This window comes from Saccharomycodes ludwigii, chromosome IV (assembly GCF_020623625.1).
Source record: "Saccharomycodes ludwigii strain NBRC 1722 chromosome IV, whole genome shotgun sequence".
NCBI classification, from domain to species: domain Eukaryota; kingdom Fungi; phylum Ascomycota; class Saccharomycetes; order Saccharomycodales; family Saccharomycodaceae; genus Saccharomycodes; species Saccharomycodes ludwigii.
In genome coordinates, this window is record NC_060203.1 from 1,075,157 (window position 1) to 1,093,841 (window position 18,685).

An 18,685-nucleotide genomic window follows, 5' to 3' on the forward strand; every position below is an offset into this window, starting at 1 on the left:
ATTTTTCTTTAGGGAAAAAAACAAAAAAATAAAAAAAAAAATTATAATGGTTTGATATTTAAAGCAAGAGATCATTATACACTATATCCTTCCTATTATAACATTGAATATGTGCCAACTGTATTAAACTTAGTTTACTAATATATATATCATTGTCTTGAATCAATTATAAGTCGTTAATATAAAATTCAATAATCTAAAACCAAAAAATATGAAAAAAAAAAAAAAAAAAAAATAAATATCATAATAGTTTTAACTACTAATTCACAGATTTAATATCACTTTTTACAAATACTTATTTTGTTATTGAGTGAGAAATTTAAACAAAGCAAGTGATTGTTTCCCAAGTATATTTATCATTATCCAAGGTAACCGGACCATCCTGCTTATTACCAACTTCTGTTATCTCGCAGAATGAGTATATAGTGGAATAGGGTTAGTAAACTGATTTGATACTTTACTACTTATAGCAAGACAGATGTAATAGTCTCCTACTTGGTTCTTTTATTTACTTTTAACTAATACAACTATAACTTATATATTTCCAATTAATTTCATAATCAATTTAAATAAAATAATTTTCTTAGATATGATTCATTTTAACTTATCTGATAATACTTCCCTTTATACAAACGTTTATGACTACTACGATTTACCTCAAATTAATTTCTATCGGAATACGAAATGCACATGCAAACGAACATTATACCTAACATATAAGAAAAGTCCAGAATAGCAAATATTCGTAACAAAGCTATCGTTCTAAAGAACAACAATGAAACACCGGAAAAGGTTAGCATAAACATTAGATTTAAATAAAACAAGAAATTAATTACCATAATCGGAACCCATAATTACTACAAGTACTGATGAGTATCGCCTGAATTGATTTCTGTTGTAAGGTGAAGTGGGCTAAAGATGTTACTTGGTTAGACTCGTTCTAAATCGATCTTTTCTCGTTATTATATTTCTTCTATATATAATATCTAATTACATAAGTCTAAACTAACTTATACAAACAAGGACAATATATCTACGAAACCCAAAACTCTTTAGTGAGATGTTGGCTTTATATACTCCTGTTTTCGGTTGTCGACACGACAACTTTTACAACAATTATGACAGCGCATAGCCTTAGCTTTTCGATGCGTTGTTCTCAACTTCGGTACTGCGGTGTTATAGTAGTATTTGCTTTGCTGGCATAATCACTACTAAGCGTAACATCCACGTACAAGTCTCTTTACGGATAAATCATAATAACATAGTATCTCACTATTTACGGTTATTAACACGTGATTTATCTTGTTATAAGGTTTACCTTATAACATCTTCCCCCCTCTCGTCAGATACGGACTGCTTATACAACTGTTCAAAATTATTTATCAGAGAGCGACGTCTCAGCAGTGGAAGCGACTTAAACATTTTTAACGGAACAGCGGCAGTCAGACGAGGGTCTACGTGGGCAAATTTACAATAGACTATACCTTCAGACGGTGCAAAACCTATTACACTAGAGATATTTTCGAGCCTATTCCTTAACTCAGTTTCAGAACGAGGTAGTTCCTTTACATACCTTTCTGAGTCGAACTGATATTTCTTTATCCATCTTACGTTGATCACTCTATGCTTTTTGGAAGTCTTCGGTAAGTCGACCTCATATGCATTTTCATTTATTACCTTAACAATCTTAAACGGGCCTAAGAATATCGGTTGTAATTTAATGTAACGGCCTCCAGTGAAATAAGCGTCTCTATGTACCAGAACATAGTCACCTACAGCGAACTTCTCTTCCCTTCTCCCAGGATTAACGGCAACTTCCATGTTGACCTGGTTTTCTTTGAGGAAATCTTTTGTACGGAGCGTGATAGCTCTAAGCGACTGGATCAAATCTACAGCCGAGAAGTTCCTTGCGGCTGTTAACGAGGTACTATCTAATAACGGTTCATTTGGTACATAGCCCAAATCCACTAAAAACGGGGCGGCTTTGACGGCAGAGTGATATGTAGAATTATATACAAATTCTACTTGGGGTAACAATACATCCCAACGGCCCTGCTCTAGCCCGGCATATGATCGTAACAGTTGTGTCAATGTTTTAATAGTTCTTTCACTCTGTCCATCGGACTCAGGGTGATTCGAAGAACTCATACACAGTTTAATACCTAGTCGTTCTGTAAGTTCTCTGTATGCGTTACCAGTAAATCTAACATCTCTATCACTAACAATCCTCTTCGGGAAACCGTGATAACAAAATACAAATTGAAATAACAAATTAATAGTGTATTCTTGAGATAACTCTTTATTACATGCAACAAAATGAGCACGTTTACTGAAACGGTCCACTACAACCAGTATCATGTCTTTACCACTTACTGTCGGTGGTAAACCGGACACAAAATCAATGGATATATCTGTCCATCTTCCTTCAGGGACCTCTAACGGTTTCAGTAAACCATATTGTCTATTACGGTGAAACTTAAACACTTGACAATTCGGGCAACTTGCGACATACTTTTGAACTTCATGATCTTGACGTGGCCAATAATACGATTCGGTGACTTTCTGCAACGTGACATTATAACCAAAATGTCCACCAAATAGACCATGATCATGGTAGGTATTCAACACCAACTGTACCTTACTACGAGGGACTATGTATCTATCTTTCCAATACAACAAATCCTCCTCTAGACGGATCATTTTTCGAAACGCATTTGACAATCTATAGCGTTTAATGATCTTATTAAAATAACTTGTATCCGCTTTGCTAACTCGTATCTTCCCAAGATACTCATCTGGATTCAGAGATACTAACAGAGCAGCACAATACGGATCTTCCTCATAATCATTCTTCCATTCACACGGATCAATGGATACGAGCTCATCAATAACATTGATTTCATACGGAGCTCTTGATATTGCATCAGCAACGACATTGTCATGACCTTTAACATACTGTAATTCGAAGTCATATTCGGACAATGTATCTAACCAACGGGCAATTCTTGTGCCTGGTTCTTTTGTTGTTTTCAACGACAGTAAACTTATATGATCGGTTCTCAACACGAATCGTTTACCATGCAACAAGTACTTAAAATGTTCTAGTGCCGAAATAATTCCTAATAATTCTAGTTCTCCGGCGGGGTATCTCTGTTGAGCACCTTGTAGAGATTTAGAGAAATAGGATACGGTACCAACTGGGTTCTTATTTTCGTCCAGTTCTTCTAACACAGCACCAACACCATATTTACAAGCATCTGTAGTTAATCTGTAACTAGCTGTAACGTCAAATGGTATCAACACGGGCTGTTCCTGTAACGCTCTTTTTAATGACTTCAGTGCTTTATCTTGTGTTACTCCCCACGTTGCTTCTCCGGAAATAAACGTATTAATCGGGCGTGCAATAATGGAGCAACCTTTTATAAATCTTCTGTAATAATTTACCATGCCTAAAAAACGTTGTGCTTCCTTAACGGACCTTGGGGTCGGAAACGCACAAATGGCATCAGTTTTACCTTGTAATGGTTCAATCTTACCAGCACTAATTTGGTACCCTAGAAACTCAACGGACGATTGAAGGAAATGACACTTCTTCAATTTAGCTATTAAGCCTTCAGACTTCAGGCGATCTAGAACAACGTCTAGATGATTTAGATGTTCTTCTTTTGACTTTGAGAATACTAGAATGTCATCTAAATAGACACCAACAAATACTAGATCACGGAACAACTCAGCCATATAACGTGCAAATGTGCTCGGAGCGTTCACCAGACCGAATGGCATCACTTTATATTCATATTTTGCAGTGGGTGTCACAAACGCGGTCTTATATTGGTCTTCGGATCTAACCGGTATTTGATGATAACCTGAGTGCAAGTCTAACGTCGAGAATATGGTAGCTTTACCAATTCTACTCAACAAGCTATCTATACGGGGTAACGGGAATGGATCTTTGACGGTGATCGCATTCAACTTTCTGTAATCAACACACATCCTGTAGCTATTATCTTTCTTCTTAACCAATACAATTGGCGAGCTACACGGGGATTTTGACGGTGTGATGAAGTTCTTTTCTAACAAGTCATTAATCAAGTCGTTAACAATACTTTCATTTTTCGGTGTCAACCTATACGGACTTATTCGAGGAAGTCTACCATCAGGCGCCAGAACAATCTCATGTTCAACCTTCCTATCCTGTATTTTCGAGGGACACAATTCATTGGATACAGTACTCTTGTACTTCAATCTCAAGGATTTCGGCAACAGTTCAAACGTGTTACAATCCTTTTTCGGAGATTCACTAACGGAAATAACAAATATTTCATCTTCTTCTTTAAAATACCTAGACGGATTATCTACGTAATCAATAGGTAATATACTGTCATACGGAACCAATACATTTTCGGGTTCGACAGTTTCTCTCAGATGTAGTAACTTCGGGTAAGACCTTAAAACAGGGTCACCAATAATAATCTTCTGCGAGACGGCAGCAGTAACGTAAGCATCAAACTTATACTTTATATTTTCAATCGACATAACAATACTAGTCGCAACACTTGATGTGGCTGTTTCAGCGGAGACAGCGCCATAAAAAGTGAACGGCGGAGCTGAATACGTTTCTAATTTCAACTCTGAGACCACTGAACGATTCACAAATGTAGTCGGTGAACCAGTGTCTAACAATACTAGCATTTCTTTATTATTTACTACACCCTTAACTTCTCTTTTACAACCAACCAATGGTTTCTTTTCAATTAACGGATAAATTTCGAATTTCGGTAACTTTACAAATTCGCGTTTATCATCACTCACAGATACTTCTGGACACTTTTTTTTCTTTTTTTCTGTTTTTTCCTCTTTTTTCTCTTTTTTCTCATTTTTCTCTTTTTTTCTATTTTTATGTTTTTTATACTTATATTCACTATAACTATTCATACTCTCAGTAGTTCGTCTGGGAACATTCCTTGGAGCTATGTCCGCCCTTCTTGCATCTAAAGCACAAACCCAACCTAAGACAATCTGATCTAGACATGGTTTTACGTGCCATCGGCCTAAATCTATTATTGTTAGCGTTATTCGGGGTATAGTTATATTGACGAGATCTCCGGCTATCACTTATAGCGTCGAGTTCCATGGCGTCTGGGTCCATTATCCGGGAACTATTGAGATCAGGAAACGGTTCCTTATACGACTTCATGTTGATCATCACATGCTTCCAAGCCGTCTCCATCGCTTCCTGCAACGAGTCGGGTTTGACCACTCGTACATATTGTACGACATTCGGTGGTAAACCATATAAGTACTGATCGATTTTGGCATTTTCGGACCAATACGCATCAGGTAGCAAATCCACCAATCGAAAGTAACGGTCGCTATACTCTTCAATTGGTACCTGGCGGGTCATGCGTAACTCTCGAATCTTCTGTACGAGGTAGAACGAGTCAGCTGCGCCTTGAAAATGATTCTTGAAATCCACTACAAAGTTGTCATAGGTAAGGCCTTCAAAGCCATTATTCGTACCATACGAGACAAACCAACGTGCAGCAGGTCCTGTCAAGGAACGTCCAAGCGTTGCGATCTTCGTAGCTTCATTTTCAATGTTCCTAGTGGCAATCTGGATGTGAACTGTAGCTAGAAAATCTGATATTTCATAGATATCTTTCCTTCCATCGAAAGAACGTGGTGTATTCAACTTGATATCGTTATCTAAATTATCTAAATACATAGCGGCGCTACCAGATGTTGTAAGGTGAAGTGGGCTAAAGATGTTACTTGGTTAGACTCGTTCTAAATCGATCTTTTCTCGTTATTATATTTCTTCTATATATAATATCTAATTACATAAGTCTAAACTAACTTATACAAACAAGGACAATATATCTACGAAACCCAAAACTCTTTAGTGAGATGTTGGCTTTATATACTCCTGTTTTCGGTTGTCGACACGACAACTTTTACAACAATTATGACAGCGCATAGCCTTAGCTTTTCGATGCGTTGTTCTCAACTTCGGTACTGCGGTGTTATAGTAGTATTTGCTTTGCTGGCATAATCACTACTAAGCGTAACATCCACGTACAAGTCTCTTTACGGATAAATCATAATAACATAGTATCTCACTATTTACGGTTATTAACACGTGATTTATCTTGTTATAAGGTTTACCTTATAACAATTTCAATTAATTTGCGGATTTAGCTCAGTTGGGAGAGCGTCAGACTGAAGATCTGAAGGTCCTGTGTTCGATCCACAGAATTCGCAATTTTTTATGTATCACAGTTATTCTAATTTTCTTTTTTGTTAAAGCTTAACCGATCTTAATTTTGAAATCATCAGAATATCCGTCTGTTCCCATATCGAACTTTTAAATACTCTCGTGAGGTTTAGGTCATCTATTTACTTGATTCCATTAAAACAAATATATGTATAAATACTTTTTTCTTTTATTTTTTTCAAACATTATTTACAAAAGAAAAAAAAAAAAAAAAAAATAAAACTGAACAACAACAACAACAAAAAAAAAAAAAAAATTCCTATTCATAAACATGTGTATGTCCCCTCAATATATCATATTTTTAACAGTTTGTTTGTTAACTGTTTTTATCCCATAAATCGTTCACTCGTTGATATCAATATCATTATTATCTAAGATTTTCTCGCTAGTCTCTACTTTAACATCACCACTACCGTCTTTAGGATATAACTTTCTTTCACGAACAACTTTGACTTTACCATCATTGTAATAAGTCTTGGTTTCCTTGACTTGCTCTTTTCCTTCATCTGTATAGTTGTAATTTAACATTTTAGAGGTACCAATAACATTACCACCATTACCTGCAATATCATCATTTTGACCACCATCGTAGTTATCGGTGAAAAACAAAGACTTTTGTTGTATTTGCTTCTTCTTTTCATTAGCTAATTTTAACATATGGTTTCTCCAAGACAAAAAGCCTGTGTAGTCTTTGAAAAACAATCCCATCTTGTGATCAATATCCTTTTCTACATCGTCTTTGCTTAATTCGTTTACCTTTTTATCATTTAGAAAAGTCTGGGGAAACAAGCATCTCCAAAACCCATTGACATCCCAAACACCAAGCCCAGCATTGGTTACACATTGAGAATATTGACGATCGCTTGGTGTTTTGTAGGCATACAAAGTGGGTCTAATTTTCAACTTATTTTTTTCATCTACATTGGCATCAACAAATTGCTCATCATTATTAAAAAGAGAACTCATTTTGTAAGGAGTACCGAAGTTACCAGGCATGCCTAAATTCTCCAACATAGTACCGATAGCGTCGCCGGATCTTAGTAACAAATCGTCATAGGCAGATTTCCAGAATTGATCTGGTTGGTTAAAAACATTGGAATATAAGTCTTGTGTTTGAGACCACCAATCACTTAAAAGGTTAGTAGAAATCGGTTTGGCACTTGAATTATTGGAAATAGAAGAAGTGTCCCCTAACAAGGTTTCGTTATATTTAGTAACATTCTTCTCTTGATTATCACCATTAAATAAACCCATTTTTATTTTTTTTTTTCTTATGATTTTTTCTTATGGTTTTTTCTTATGGGTTTTTCTTTTTTTCCTACAATGTCTTATTTCATATAATGGAAAGTTAATTGATTAAAAACCAATAATTGAAAATGGAAAGATAAACTTATTGTGTTATATATATGCCAGAGAAAGTTCCATCACAAATTAAAAAAAAAAAAAAAAAAAAAAAACAAAAAAAAAGGGATTATTTCTTGTTACTTTTTTACGTACAAAAACTGATTCTTTTTTCCCGCACTGCCCGCACTGCCCCACGGCCCCACGGCCCCCTGTTACACCACAGTATTTTCTGAGCAAAAAAAAAAAAAGAAAATTAATGATGCTAGAAGTTACTAGAAAATATTGTAAAGTTACTTAGTAATTATATACACTCATACCAAAACAAAAATAGAAGATATTGCAAACCAACATCCACCACTAATACGTGTTTAACTCAATATCACTATCATCAGTACTGCTTTTTTCTTCAGCACTATTTGTATCTCGACTATCTTCTCCACTCTGGCCATTCTCTCCATCTTCACTATCTTCCTCTTCAGTTACCATTTCAAAATCTTCATTGTCCACGCCATTAATATTATGTTGTTCCTCTTTTTCACCGTCAGTAGGATTGTTATTGTCATTGGCATTGTTGAATGGTAGCATTTGCTGGCCTTCTTCTAATATACTGTATCTAACTTTGTTTTCACGAACTAAATTGATTAGAGGTTTTGTCTCTGGAATAATATCACCCAAAAATTGATACTTGTCAACTTTGGCAACAACATTGGATATATCTTCATAGGTTAATCTTATATTATTATTGCTAGCACCATTAATACTCTTTATCTTAGATTTAGCTTTGGATTTAGACTTATTACCTGCGTAACTTAATTGGGATTGTAATGTGATATCTTCAACAAACTTTTCTATGAATAGTTGTGTTGCTAAACCTGTTAGAATATATGCTTGCTGAGATGTTAATATATACTCTGGATCTGTTTTAGCAATACGTTTTATTTTGGACAACGGCAATTGCAAAATGTTTGTGTTGGAATTTGTAGAAATGGGGGTAGATGTAGTAGTATTATCGGTATTAAGTGGAGTTGACATTTTGTATTTAATAGTATAGTTATTATTATTATTATTATTATCGTTGTTGTTGTTGTCGTTATTAGGTGTAGCAAATAATTAAAGGAAAGAAGAAGGATGACAAGAATGAGATTTGTTATTGTGAAAGTTTATTATTTAATTTGTATACCGAGATCTAAGATTAATTTTGAAAGGGATTTGATGTACACGGACATGCGGACATGCGGACATAATATATATATTTTTACGACGGGTTACACACCAAGTGAGGATGAATATCCGGGTAATTGAATATGTTAATATGGGGTGCGTCTTTCTGTCTTGCATTGCACAATAATTTAAAAAATAATCTTAAAAAAAAAAAAAAGTGCCTGATACCAAAAAACCATCCCTTAAAAACACAAACAGAAAAACAAAATTAAATTAAATTAAATTAAATTAAATTAAATTAAATTAAATTAAATTCAATAAAATAAAATAAAAATCCATGAAAACCGTACAGAACTTAAAATATATATCTCTCCTTATCAGTTTTTACAACTTTCCCGTTATCACATTAAAAATAATATATATTAAAAAATAAATCAAAAAAAAAATAAAAAAAAAAAATAAAAAAGATCTCAACTTAGGATGGTTACTATACAAATAACAAACAATAACAACTCTAACAATAAAGGGAATGATGAAATAGGCATAAGGAAAGCGTCAAAGAGAAATAACGAAGAAATGAATACTACTACAACACATACCAATAATAGCACTCACAAGGAAAACGAAGATTTTACAATGCATGCCTTTTCTACTATTGCCAATATCAAAGATGGTATTTCCAATATCACAACTGTTAATACTGAAGCTTATAGCCTCAACAACAAAAATGGCAGAAACGATAATAGGAGCGACAGCAATATATCCTCCTCTTCCTCTTCCTCAACCCCAGTCCATTTTAATAAAAAGAAACTGGACCCTTCTATTAAATTTGATATATCATTCTCTCCAACAACAGTATCCAGCAGCAACAATGACACTATACTGTCCGAAGGCAATACCATAGTAAATACAAGTTTGCTGAAATTTGCCAAAGTGACACCCAAAGAATTGAGCCAGAAATTGATCGATCACTATAAAATACAGTTGCCAGACTGTTCTTTAATGTTCCCCTGGCTTCATTCACCCTCGTTTTGGTCGTCACAATCACTTCTATGTAATGCTACGAGCCCCAACACAATACCACAAAAAATACCAAAAGAGTTTGTTGATAATAATATAATGATCGTTAGGTCTAGTCCTGTCTTTGATCGAAACTTCATTGAAAACAGTGGCATTTTTAAAAATTCTGTAGACCCAAGAGAAATATTCTTTGCTTACGATCCTATTGTTCATGACATAACTCAAATAACCACCTGTGAATTCAGAAAATTATATCCCAACGTTGGTGTAAAAGAAGAGCTTTTATTAAATAAATTGATCCAATTATGCCAAGAATATAGTATATTGCCTATACTCTCTATTGATGACAAAGCGCAATATTTGTATGGATGCAGAAGGCAATCTTTATTACTCAGTAGGAATATTGACCTTGCAGCTATCGGTACCGAAAATACACACAGCCCAACGGTGTACAACGAGCCAAAGATGTTGAGGAGGTTTGATTTGCAGATGGGTAAAATGCTTCAACTTACATCCAAATGCGTTGTTTATTGTTTGAATAAAGACGATCATATTAATAACAGTTGTAATTGCTTGCTTATAGCTCAATTGATAGACATGTGCTGCAAATTAACAAATGATAGGCTATGTGAAACCAGTGCCAGTGCTCCCACTATACCAATGGAAGTTATGATATTGGATTATGACGGTGACGACGAGTTGTTTAATAGCAGGGTCACTATTAGTAAGAATACCTTGATGGGCACACCGTTAATGAATGTAGCCTCTCTAGAAAAAGCACCTCAACAATTAGTTTCGGAATTTGATGCCACAAGTTTTAATAATTGGGAAAAAGATTTATTTTACAGAGAAAAATTAGAAGTATCTAAAATGTCACACGCTTCCAAAATATCAGAACATGTTTGGGCAGGAAATTCTATCGATTTTGAGTTATACAAAATGAAGAAATTTAACAAGGAAGATACAAAACAGGGGTACTATTTTGATGCTGAGTACAGCACTGTCGTCAATGTGGGTGATTTAGACCCATCGAAGTATGAGGAAAATGATTTTAAATTATTTTATATTCCAGCAGAGGAAATAGCTAGTGACTGGCGCTTATTTATCCACTGCCATGAAAATTGTTCTTTGCCAATAAAAGAGCTAGAATCAGAGAGTAATTTGCATAAAATCAAACATCTTTCGTTTCCAAGCTCCGGGCTAATTGGATTAGGCAACTTGAATTTATCCTCTATTAAAAGTATTTTAAAGATTTGCTATTTAATTTTTTCCAGCGGAGAAAAATGTTTGATTTATTCTAGTGATGGATACACAGAAACATCCCTTTTGATAGTTGCATATTTAATATATCTGCATGATATTTCGCTTGATGATGCCCTATTGAAGTTGCATTTGGTTTTAGATAGGCCAATTTTTTTATTTCCAAGTGATTTACAGGTTCTACTATATTTACAAAATCTATTAAGGGAAAAGTCGCCGCAAAAAGCTCCTCAAACATACTTTGCTTTGGATATTAGTCAGGAGGTTTTCAGTAAAATGTTTTTTTACAATACATCGACTACAGATTTTATCAAATTGAAGGGGCCCTTCCCTTCAAGGATATTGCCGCATTTATACTTGGGTTCTTTGCAACACGCTGAATCACCTGAGTTGTTGAAAAAACTAAATATATCGAATATTGTGTCTGTGGGTGAGAGGTTAGAGTGGGTGAAGGACTATCCATTCAGTGCTGCTCATTCTAGAAAATATTGTGGTGGTGGTGGTAAGAAGAATGTAAGGGAAACTCCGCAAACAGTTGTTATTGAACAAGATGGGTTTAGGATTTTTTATATAGATAACTTGGCGGATAATGGGAAAGATCCATTGTTAAATCCATTATCATCGATATTAGGGTTTATTGAAGAAGTTTATGAGGCGGGTGGAAAAGTTTTGGTGCATTGCATGGTTGGTGTGTCCAGATCAGCCACAGTTTGTATTGCTGAAACAATGAAAAGATTGAATGTAGGATTACTACAAGCATATCTATATGTGAGGGTACGGAGGCTAAATATAATCATTCAACCCAACTTGATGTTTATGTACGAGTTATTGAAATGGTATGAGATGGTGCATGGAGAAAGAAATATTGATTGGCACATTTTGTGCAGGGCTATTGCTGAATTAAATGAAAATTATATATCTAATACGTGATATTTGTGTGTATGCATTGGTTATCCATTTAATTTTTTTTTTTTTTTTTTTTTTTTTTTTTTTTTTTCTCTATAATAGCATATGATACATAACACATTTATATTATCTTTATGTTTTTACTTGTTAAAGATTATTTAGGTAGTGTTATCTTTTATTGCCTGTGTGTTGTGTTTTTATTGTCATTAGCACCAAAAGAAACGATAATTTATAAAAATAGTTGTTGTGTCTGGGTGTGTTATTGGCAACTTGGCCGAGTGGTTAAGGCGAAAGATTAGAAATTTTAGCTGAAGGGGGTGCAACTCTTGGGCTCCCGTTGGTTATAGATTATTCTGAGTATCTTTTGGGCTTTGCCCGCGCAGGTTCGAGTCCTGCAGTTGTCGTTCTTTTTTTGTTTTAATTTTTTTTTTTTATATTCCATCCTCTCAAAATGTTATAATTAGCATTTAGTTCTTACGATTGTATCCAATAACAATCACAATAACTACAAAAATAGGAGACACTGTTATTAAAAAGTGAAAAAGAAAATTTTTTTTTTAATTTTTTTTTTTTTATTTGTACTCTATATACAACAACTTTATATACAACAATAAGCACACAGGTAATAATAATATTCAAATCAACACATTATACTTTAAACTATATGTATATATAAATAAAATGCTTTTTAAACAGACTGTACGTTGTATGAATAAACCATTTGTAGGAAATGTATCGGTAGCATATAATGGTTTTGTTGATGCTATTGGTAACACTCCATTGATTCGATTACCTAGATTAAGTGAAAAGTTGAAAAGAAACATTTATGCCAAAGCAGAATTTGCCAATCCTGGGGGCAGTGTTAAAGATAGAGCGGCATTGTATTTGATTAAGAATGCGGAGGACTTAAACTTGATTAACCCGAAAGATCCACATCATAAACCAACGATTGTAGAGGGCAGTGCTGGTAATACGGCGATTGGGCTAGCTCATATAGCTAATGCCAAAAATTACAATGCTGTTTTTTTCATGCCTAATACACAATCTGAATCGAAGATTAACTTGTTGAAATTTTTGGGATCCAAGGTGTATCCTGTTCCAGTTTGTCCAATCAGTAATCCTTTAAATTTCAACAATAGAGCTAAGAAGTTGGCAGAAGATACACCAAATGCTGTTTGGACCAACCAGTTTGACAATTTGGCTAACTTACAAGCACACTTTGAAACCACCGGACCGGAGATTTATAAACAGTTGGGAGGTAGAGTTCACGGATTTACTTGTTCGACAGGTACTGGTGGTACTTTGAGTGGCATTGCCAAATACTTGAAAAAAACGGATCCTAGTATTAAAGTTTATGTTGCTGATCCACCGGGTAGTGTTATTTATGAATATATCAAAAGTGGGGAGGTTAAGAGAACTGGTGATGGTTCATTCACTGAAGGTATTGGTCAAGGTAGAATCACTGAAAATATGAGAGCATGTTTAAAAGACATAGACGATTCTCTTTATATTCCAGACGAGGAGACTATTGTTATGTTATTTGACTTGTTGGATCAGGAAGGTTTGTTTGTTGGTGGTACCAGTGCTTTGAATGTAGTTGCTGCTTGTAAATTAGCAGAGAAATTACCTGAAGGTAGCAATGTTGCTACTATTTTATGTGATTCTGGTCACAAATATTCTGATCGTTTGTTTAGTAAGAAATGGTTACAAGACAAGAAGATTTATGATTGTCTGTCAACTGAGATTCAAAATAAATATATTATTTTAGATTAAGAATCCAGCAGTTTCTCGATTTTTGTTCTGATTTTTGTTCTGATTTTTTTTTTTTTTTTTTTTTGTTTGTTTGTTTGTTATACTTGTTAATATTGATAATAACCAGAGTAATAAGAAAGTTGTTTATTTACATGGTTGAATATACATTAAGGAGAAAAAAAAAAAACAAAAAGATTATATAGTTTTTGGTCTTGATTCAACATAAACATAACCTCTAGTGGCATTATTTTTGTTATTGGCAACAGTTTTTAATTGGGTCTGATAATTTAATAGATTGTTCCTTAATTCTTGGATTTTAGTCTTGTCTATTTGCTCATCAACGGGGTCTAGTTTATTGTCACTCCTTAATAATTGTTTCATTTTTAGAATATCGACATTGAAAAAATAATCTATTTGATCTGGTGATTTATTTTTCAAGTACTTATTTAAATTGTTCAAAGTCAACTCTTTGATATTTCCTTCTTCTTCCTGTTGGATAATAGTTTTAACCAATATCCACAATTTCATATTACCTCTAACAACTTCTTCTTTACCATTTTTTAATTTGTTGAAAATAGGCAAATCCACCAATTCACACAAGCTTTGTGGAGATCTATCACCTAATCTAGGCTCCAATCTAATGATTCTAGTATAACCACCTGGTCTATCCATATAGACAGTATTGGCCAAACAATCCAGTTTCTTTAATAGATGGGCATTATCTCCGCTTAGAAATAGTCTTTTTTGTAATTGAGCAGTATAATATTTGTAACCCAAATCATTTTTTTTTTCCAAGGCAAGGTTTCTCTTTTTGGCAAAAGTTAGAATGCGTTCAGCAAATGATGATAATTCTTTAGATTTAGCTTCCGTTGTGACTATGGAGCCATGCTGAAATAATTGGGTGGATAAATTTTTCAACAAGGCCTCTCTATGAGGTTTTGTTCTCGATAATTTTCTAGCTAAACCTTGGGTCATTTTGTTTTTATTCTTTTGAATGGAGGGGGGGAAGGGGATGGTTACTTTTAGTTATTGACTCAGAAAGAAAAAGAAGATGCTTTAATAGACTTAGTGAATGGAGCAAGAGAGAAAGAAGGTAAAGGGGGAGAGAGAAAAAAAAAAAAAAGAATAAAAGGAATATTAAACTATTATACGGAAGTTGAAATTGGCTGGGGAGACCTGGTTGAATAAAAAATGAAAGCTGTGAGGTAACTGCAATTTTGGTGGGAAAAAAAAGAGAGAAAAAAAAGAGAGAAAAAAAAAAGAGAGAAAAAAAAAAAGAGAAAATTGAAAAAAGAGAAAATTGAAAAAAAAATATGGCGATTTATATCATTTAATACGAAGGATATAATTTTTTATTTTGTTTGACTTTATAACAAAATAAATATATATATAAAGATTTTATTATCACATTTTATTACATTTAAAAACATTTTGAAAAAAAAAAAAAAAATATATCTTTTCCATTTGGTTACAATACGGTTTTTTCAGAATCAAAAACAAAGCAAAACAAAACAAAACAAAAATTATAACACTGGACTATATCACTAATACAAAATGGGTATTTTCAAACAATCTCCATACCAAGACCCTCGTACGTTTAAAATGACACCAGCCATGATTAGAGCAAGACAACCGTACTTTGTTAAAAATATGATTGGGTTAGGTATATTAGTGGGTGTGACTGCTGGTATTTATGCTTACACTTATAGGATATTACATAAAGACGATGATTTCAGTGATATACCAATTCCACCTATTGATGAGAAAGAATTGGAAAAATTAAAGAAGGAATATGAAGATCATAAAAGAGAGGAACAAAAGAAATAATAATTTTTTTTTGGTGCACATGGAGTAGTTGCTTTCCTGTATATATATATATAGAATATAGTTGATATTTTTTTGATTTGATTTGATTTGATTTGATTTAATTTAATTTAATTTAATTTAATTTAATTTAATTTAATTTAATTTATTTTAATACTTGTATGGGTATATATTTCAGTTGGATAGCAAACAGAGAAACTTTTGAATAGATGATATATAAGAGTGGGGGGGTGTTATTCCCGTGGAAAAGGTGATGTACCGTACCTTAAATCCGGTGAGTCGGAAAAAGAGGTGTATCGGTGTATCTGGACAGATTATTATTTATAAAAAGAGAATTTGATGATTGGGGGGGATAAAACTTCTCTATTAACAGGTGTAGAAGTTTTAGTTATTTACTATGGCAAGAACAAAGAGAGAGTATATTAGTATTATTTTTTAATAGCTAGCTGATTAACACATGTGAAAAATTGGGGGAAAAAGTAAAAGGGAAAAAGAAAAAAATAAAGGGAAAAAGGCAGCCAAAACAAGCAGAACAAGCAGAACAAGCAGAACAAACAGAACAAACAAATCAAACAAATCAAGCAGAACAAACAAATCAAGCAAATCAAACAAAGCGTTGGCTATTTTTCGTTGCTTTTTTTTTTTTTTTTTTAATTTCAAACAGAAAAAAAAAAAGAAAATTAAAACGGAATATAATTATATTATTAGTATTATTTTTCCCTTGATTGAATTCTCATTCTAGTTCCAATTATTTCTTTTCTTGTTATTTATCATTTTATTATCACCTCCAATTTTAAAACCACACGCATTTCCCGCTAAATCTTTTTTTCCTTTTTCTTTTTTTTTCCATTTTTCTTCATTTTTCGCTGTAAATAACAAACACCCGAAAAAAATAATATATATATATATATATATCACTTTGTATTTAAAAATTTATAGAACATCGCAATAACCTCCGCTTTTGCTACTTTTAATCCTGTTCTACTTAGACAAACTCCAAATCCTTTCTAATCACAACCTGTAGAAACAAAAGGAAAAAATAAAAACTAAAAACTAAAAACTAAAAACTAAAATCAATAACACACACACAAATGTTTGGCAGGACCAGATCTAGAAGCACCGGTAGTAATACCAGCAACACAAGCTTTGATAGAAATATGTATCAATATTATTATAATCATTATACTAAAACTAATGGTGATGAATATAGAATACAAGATATGAATGACAATCCTAAAAACTTTAGCATGGAAAACCAAACCGTTCTAATTAGCGGTGGATCACAAGGCTTAGGTTTTCAATTTGCCCGCAAGTATTATAAGGAAACTTGCAATACAAGAATTATACTAGTTAGTAGATCTTCTGACAAATTAATTAACGCATGCGAAAAAATAACTGGTGATGAGCATCAATCACCCTCCTTTCTAAACATTCAAGACTATGATGAGAAATTACATACGCACATTCCTGGCGTTAGTAACGTTGATCAAAACAGTTATAGAAAAAACAAGAAGCATGACTCTTCTTTTACCATCACCAATAATAAAAATAATTCTATCAGCGATAGAAATATTAGGTTGTTCTACTATCCTTGCGACTTATCCAAAGCTGAGGATGTTCAGGGCAATTTGATTAGCCTATTGGTTTCTAAAAGACTATTGCCCACACAAGTTTTTTTTTGTGCTGGTGGTGCCCACCCTGCTCTTTTTAAAGATATGGAGCTACAACAATTAGAAAATGGTGTAACCATGAACTATTTAAGCGCGTTATATTTATCCCATTCCATTTTAAAATTGATTAATACCTACGACAATTATAATCCTCATTTAATCTTCTTTAATAGTGAAGCTATTTTTTTCCCCTTTATAGGATATTCCCAATATGCTCCATTAAAACAAGCTTTAAAATGTTTGGTTAGCATTTTAAGACACGAATACCCTAACCAAAGAATAAGTAATGTTTATCCAGGTAACTTTGATAGTGAAGGGTTTAAAGTTGAAAATGAAACAAAACCTGAAATCACAGTTGAGCTAGAGGGTAAATCAACAACCATAAGTTGTGAAGCCTGTTGTGACAAGATTATTTGGTGGTTGGGCAAGGGATATGATGATATAACTACAGAACTTTTGGGTTGGTTTTTGATGAGTTTAGATTTAGGCTTAAATAAAAATTGGAATTATAGCATCTTTTGGTTTCTTCAATTACTAATAGGTTGCATTTTCAACTTGCTAGTGGCTCCGTTTTATATGTTTTTCACTGATCGTTTGATTAAGAACTGGTCAAGAAAACAATCTGGATATAATAGTTCTTCTAGTGCATCCATTATTGGTCCTGACAACAGCTTATATGAATTAAGAACTTCTGAAGGGGGCGTTAGCAGTAGTAGCAGCAGTACCTATCCGTTATTACAAAAAACTAGCAGTTTGACTATTGCCGATGACAATGATGAAACGAGTAGTATTACAAGTAGTAGGTACGGTGGAAGGAGATTAAAAACTACCAGCAATGGTGTCACTGCTGCTACTACCACTACTCTCAATCCTGCCATTATTAATAGTAACGAAGATAGGTTTCTTGGTTTTACTAAGGGTAGTAATGGATCAAGACAAAGATTACTGTAGTATTACTATGTGATTTGCGTTTTGGCTTTGATTTTTGTTATATATTATATGTTTATTCCTTTTTTTTTTTTCTTTTTTTTATTATTTAGAACTTGTTCCTCCAATTATTTTTCTATAAATTATTATAGTTTGTTTAACTTTTAGATAGAATTTGCTTTATCATTTATACAATATTTTTACATTATAGTTGTTTTTCCTTTTTCTCTTTTCTTTTGTTTACAGCCAGTAAAATACTCATTATTATTGCTGAGTATTGGTAATTTTTTTTTCCTTTTTTTTTTTTTTTTTTTTTTTTTTTTTATTTCTTAGAAATCAATGCTGTTTCATATCGTAACATAGTGATTTAAATGATCCAAAAATACACACTTAAAGCCTAAACAGTAGTAGTAATACTACGAGAGAAAACGGCTAAATTGCAGGTAAAAATTACTAGGACAGTAAAATAAAAGTAATGCTTTACTAAGATATAAAAGGAGTAAATATGGAGTTTAAAACATTAGTAGTATGCTATTGTTATTTATTG

At 33.2% G+C, this 18,685-nt stretch overlaps 6 protein-coding genes and 1 non-coding gene across 7 annotated transcripts; 4 read left to right on the forward strand and 3 right to left on the reverse strand.

Annotated features, from left to right (window-relative positions):
* Window positions 1-6,188: 6,188 nt before the first annotated feature.
* Window positions 6,189-6,261, forward strand: SCDLUD_003548. The gene has a single exon. It is a non-coding gene; the product is annotated as a tRNA-Phe (tRNA).
* A 355-nt stretch (window positions 6,262-6,616) lies between these two features.
* Window positions 6,617-7,528, reverse strand: MPM1 (Mpm1p; the record flags this gene model as incomplete). Its single annotated transcript, XM_046078107.1, has 1 exon — window positions 6,617-7,528. One exon carries the CDS (start codon window positions 7,526-7,528, stop codon window positions 6,617-6,619), a length of 912 nt encoding a protein of 303 aa, XP_045934491.1.
* A 447-nt stretch (window positions 7,529-7,975) lies between these two features.
* Window positions 7,976-8,650, reverse strand: SCDLUD_003550 (DNA polymerase epsilon noncatalytic subunit; the record flags this gene model as incomplete). The annotated part of the gene is made up of 1 exon (XM_046078108.1): window positions 7,976-8,650. The coding sequence occupies one exon, from the start codon at window positions 8,648-8,650 to the stop codon at window positions 7,976-7,978; it is 675 nt and encodes a 224-aa protein (XP_045934492.1).
* Window positions 8,651-9,259: 609 nt separating this feature from the next.
* PPS1 (tyrosine/serine/threonine protein phosphatase PPS1) lies at window positions 9,260-13,738 on the forward strand (the record flags this gene model as incomplete). Its single annotated transcript, XM_046078109.1, has 2 exons — window positions 9,260-11,833; window positions 12,662-13,738. The coding sequence occupies 2 exons, from the start codon at window positions 9,260-9,262 to the stop codon at window positions 13,736-13,738; spliced, it is 3,651 nt and encodes a 1,216-aa protein (XP_045934493.1).
* Window positions 13,739-13,912: 174 nt separating this feature from the next.
* MRPL8 (mitochondrial 54S ribosomal protein bL17m) lies at window positions 13,913-14,692 on the reverse strand (the record flags this gene model as incomplete). Its single annotated transcript, XM_046078110.1, has 1 exon — window positions 13,913-14,692. One exon carries the CDS (start codon window positions 14,690-14,692, stop codon window positions 13,913-13,915), a length of 780 nt encoding a protein of 259 aa, XP_045934494.1.
* A 579-nt stretch (window positions 14,693-15,271) lies between these two features.
* COA3 (Coa3p) lies at window positions 15,272-15,544 on the forward strand (the record flags this gene model as incomplete). The annotated part of the gene is made up of 1 exon (XM_046077001.1): window positions 15,272-15,544. The coding sequence occupies one exon, from the start codon at window positions 15,272-15,274 to the stop codon at window positions 15,542-15,544; it is 273 nt and encodes a 90-aa protein (XP_045934495.1).
* Window positions 15,545-16,632: 1,088 nt separating this feature from the next.
* TSC10 (3-dehydrosphinganine reductase) lies at window positions 16,633-18,162 on the forward strand (the record flags this gene model as incomplete). The annotated part of the gene is made up of 1 exon (XM_046078111.1): window positions 16,633-18,162. One exon carries the CDS (start codon window positions 16,633-16,635, stop codon window positions 18,160-18,162), a length of 1,530 nt encoding a protein of 509 aa, XP_045934496.1.
* Between the last annotated feature and the right edge of the window lie 523 nt (window positions 18,163-18,685).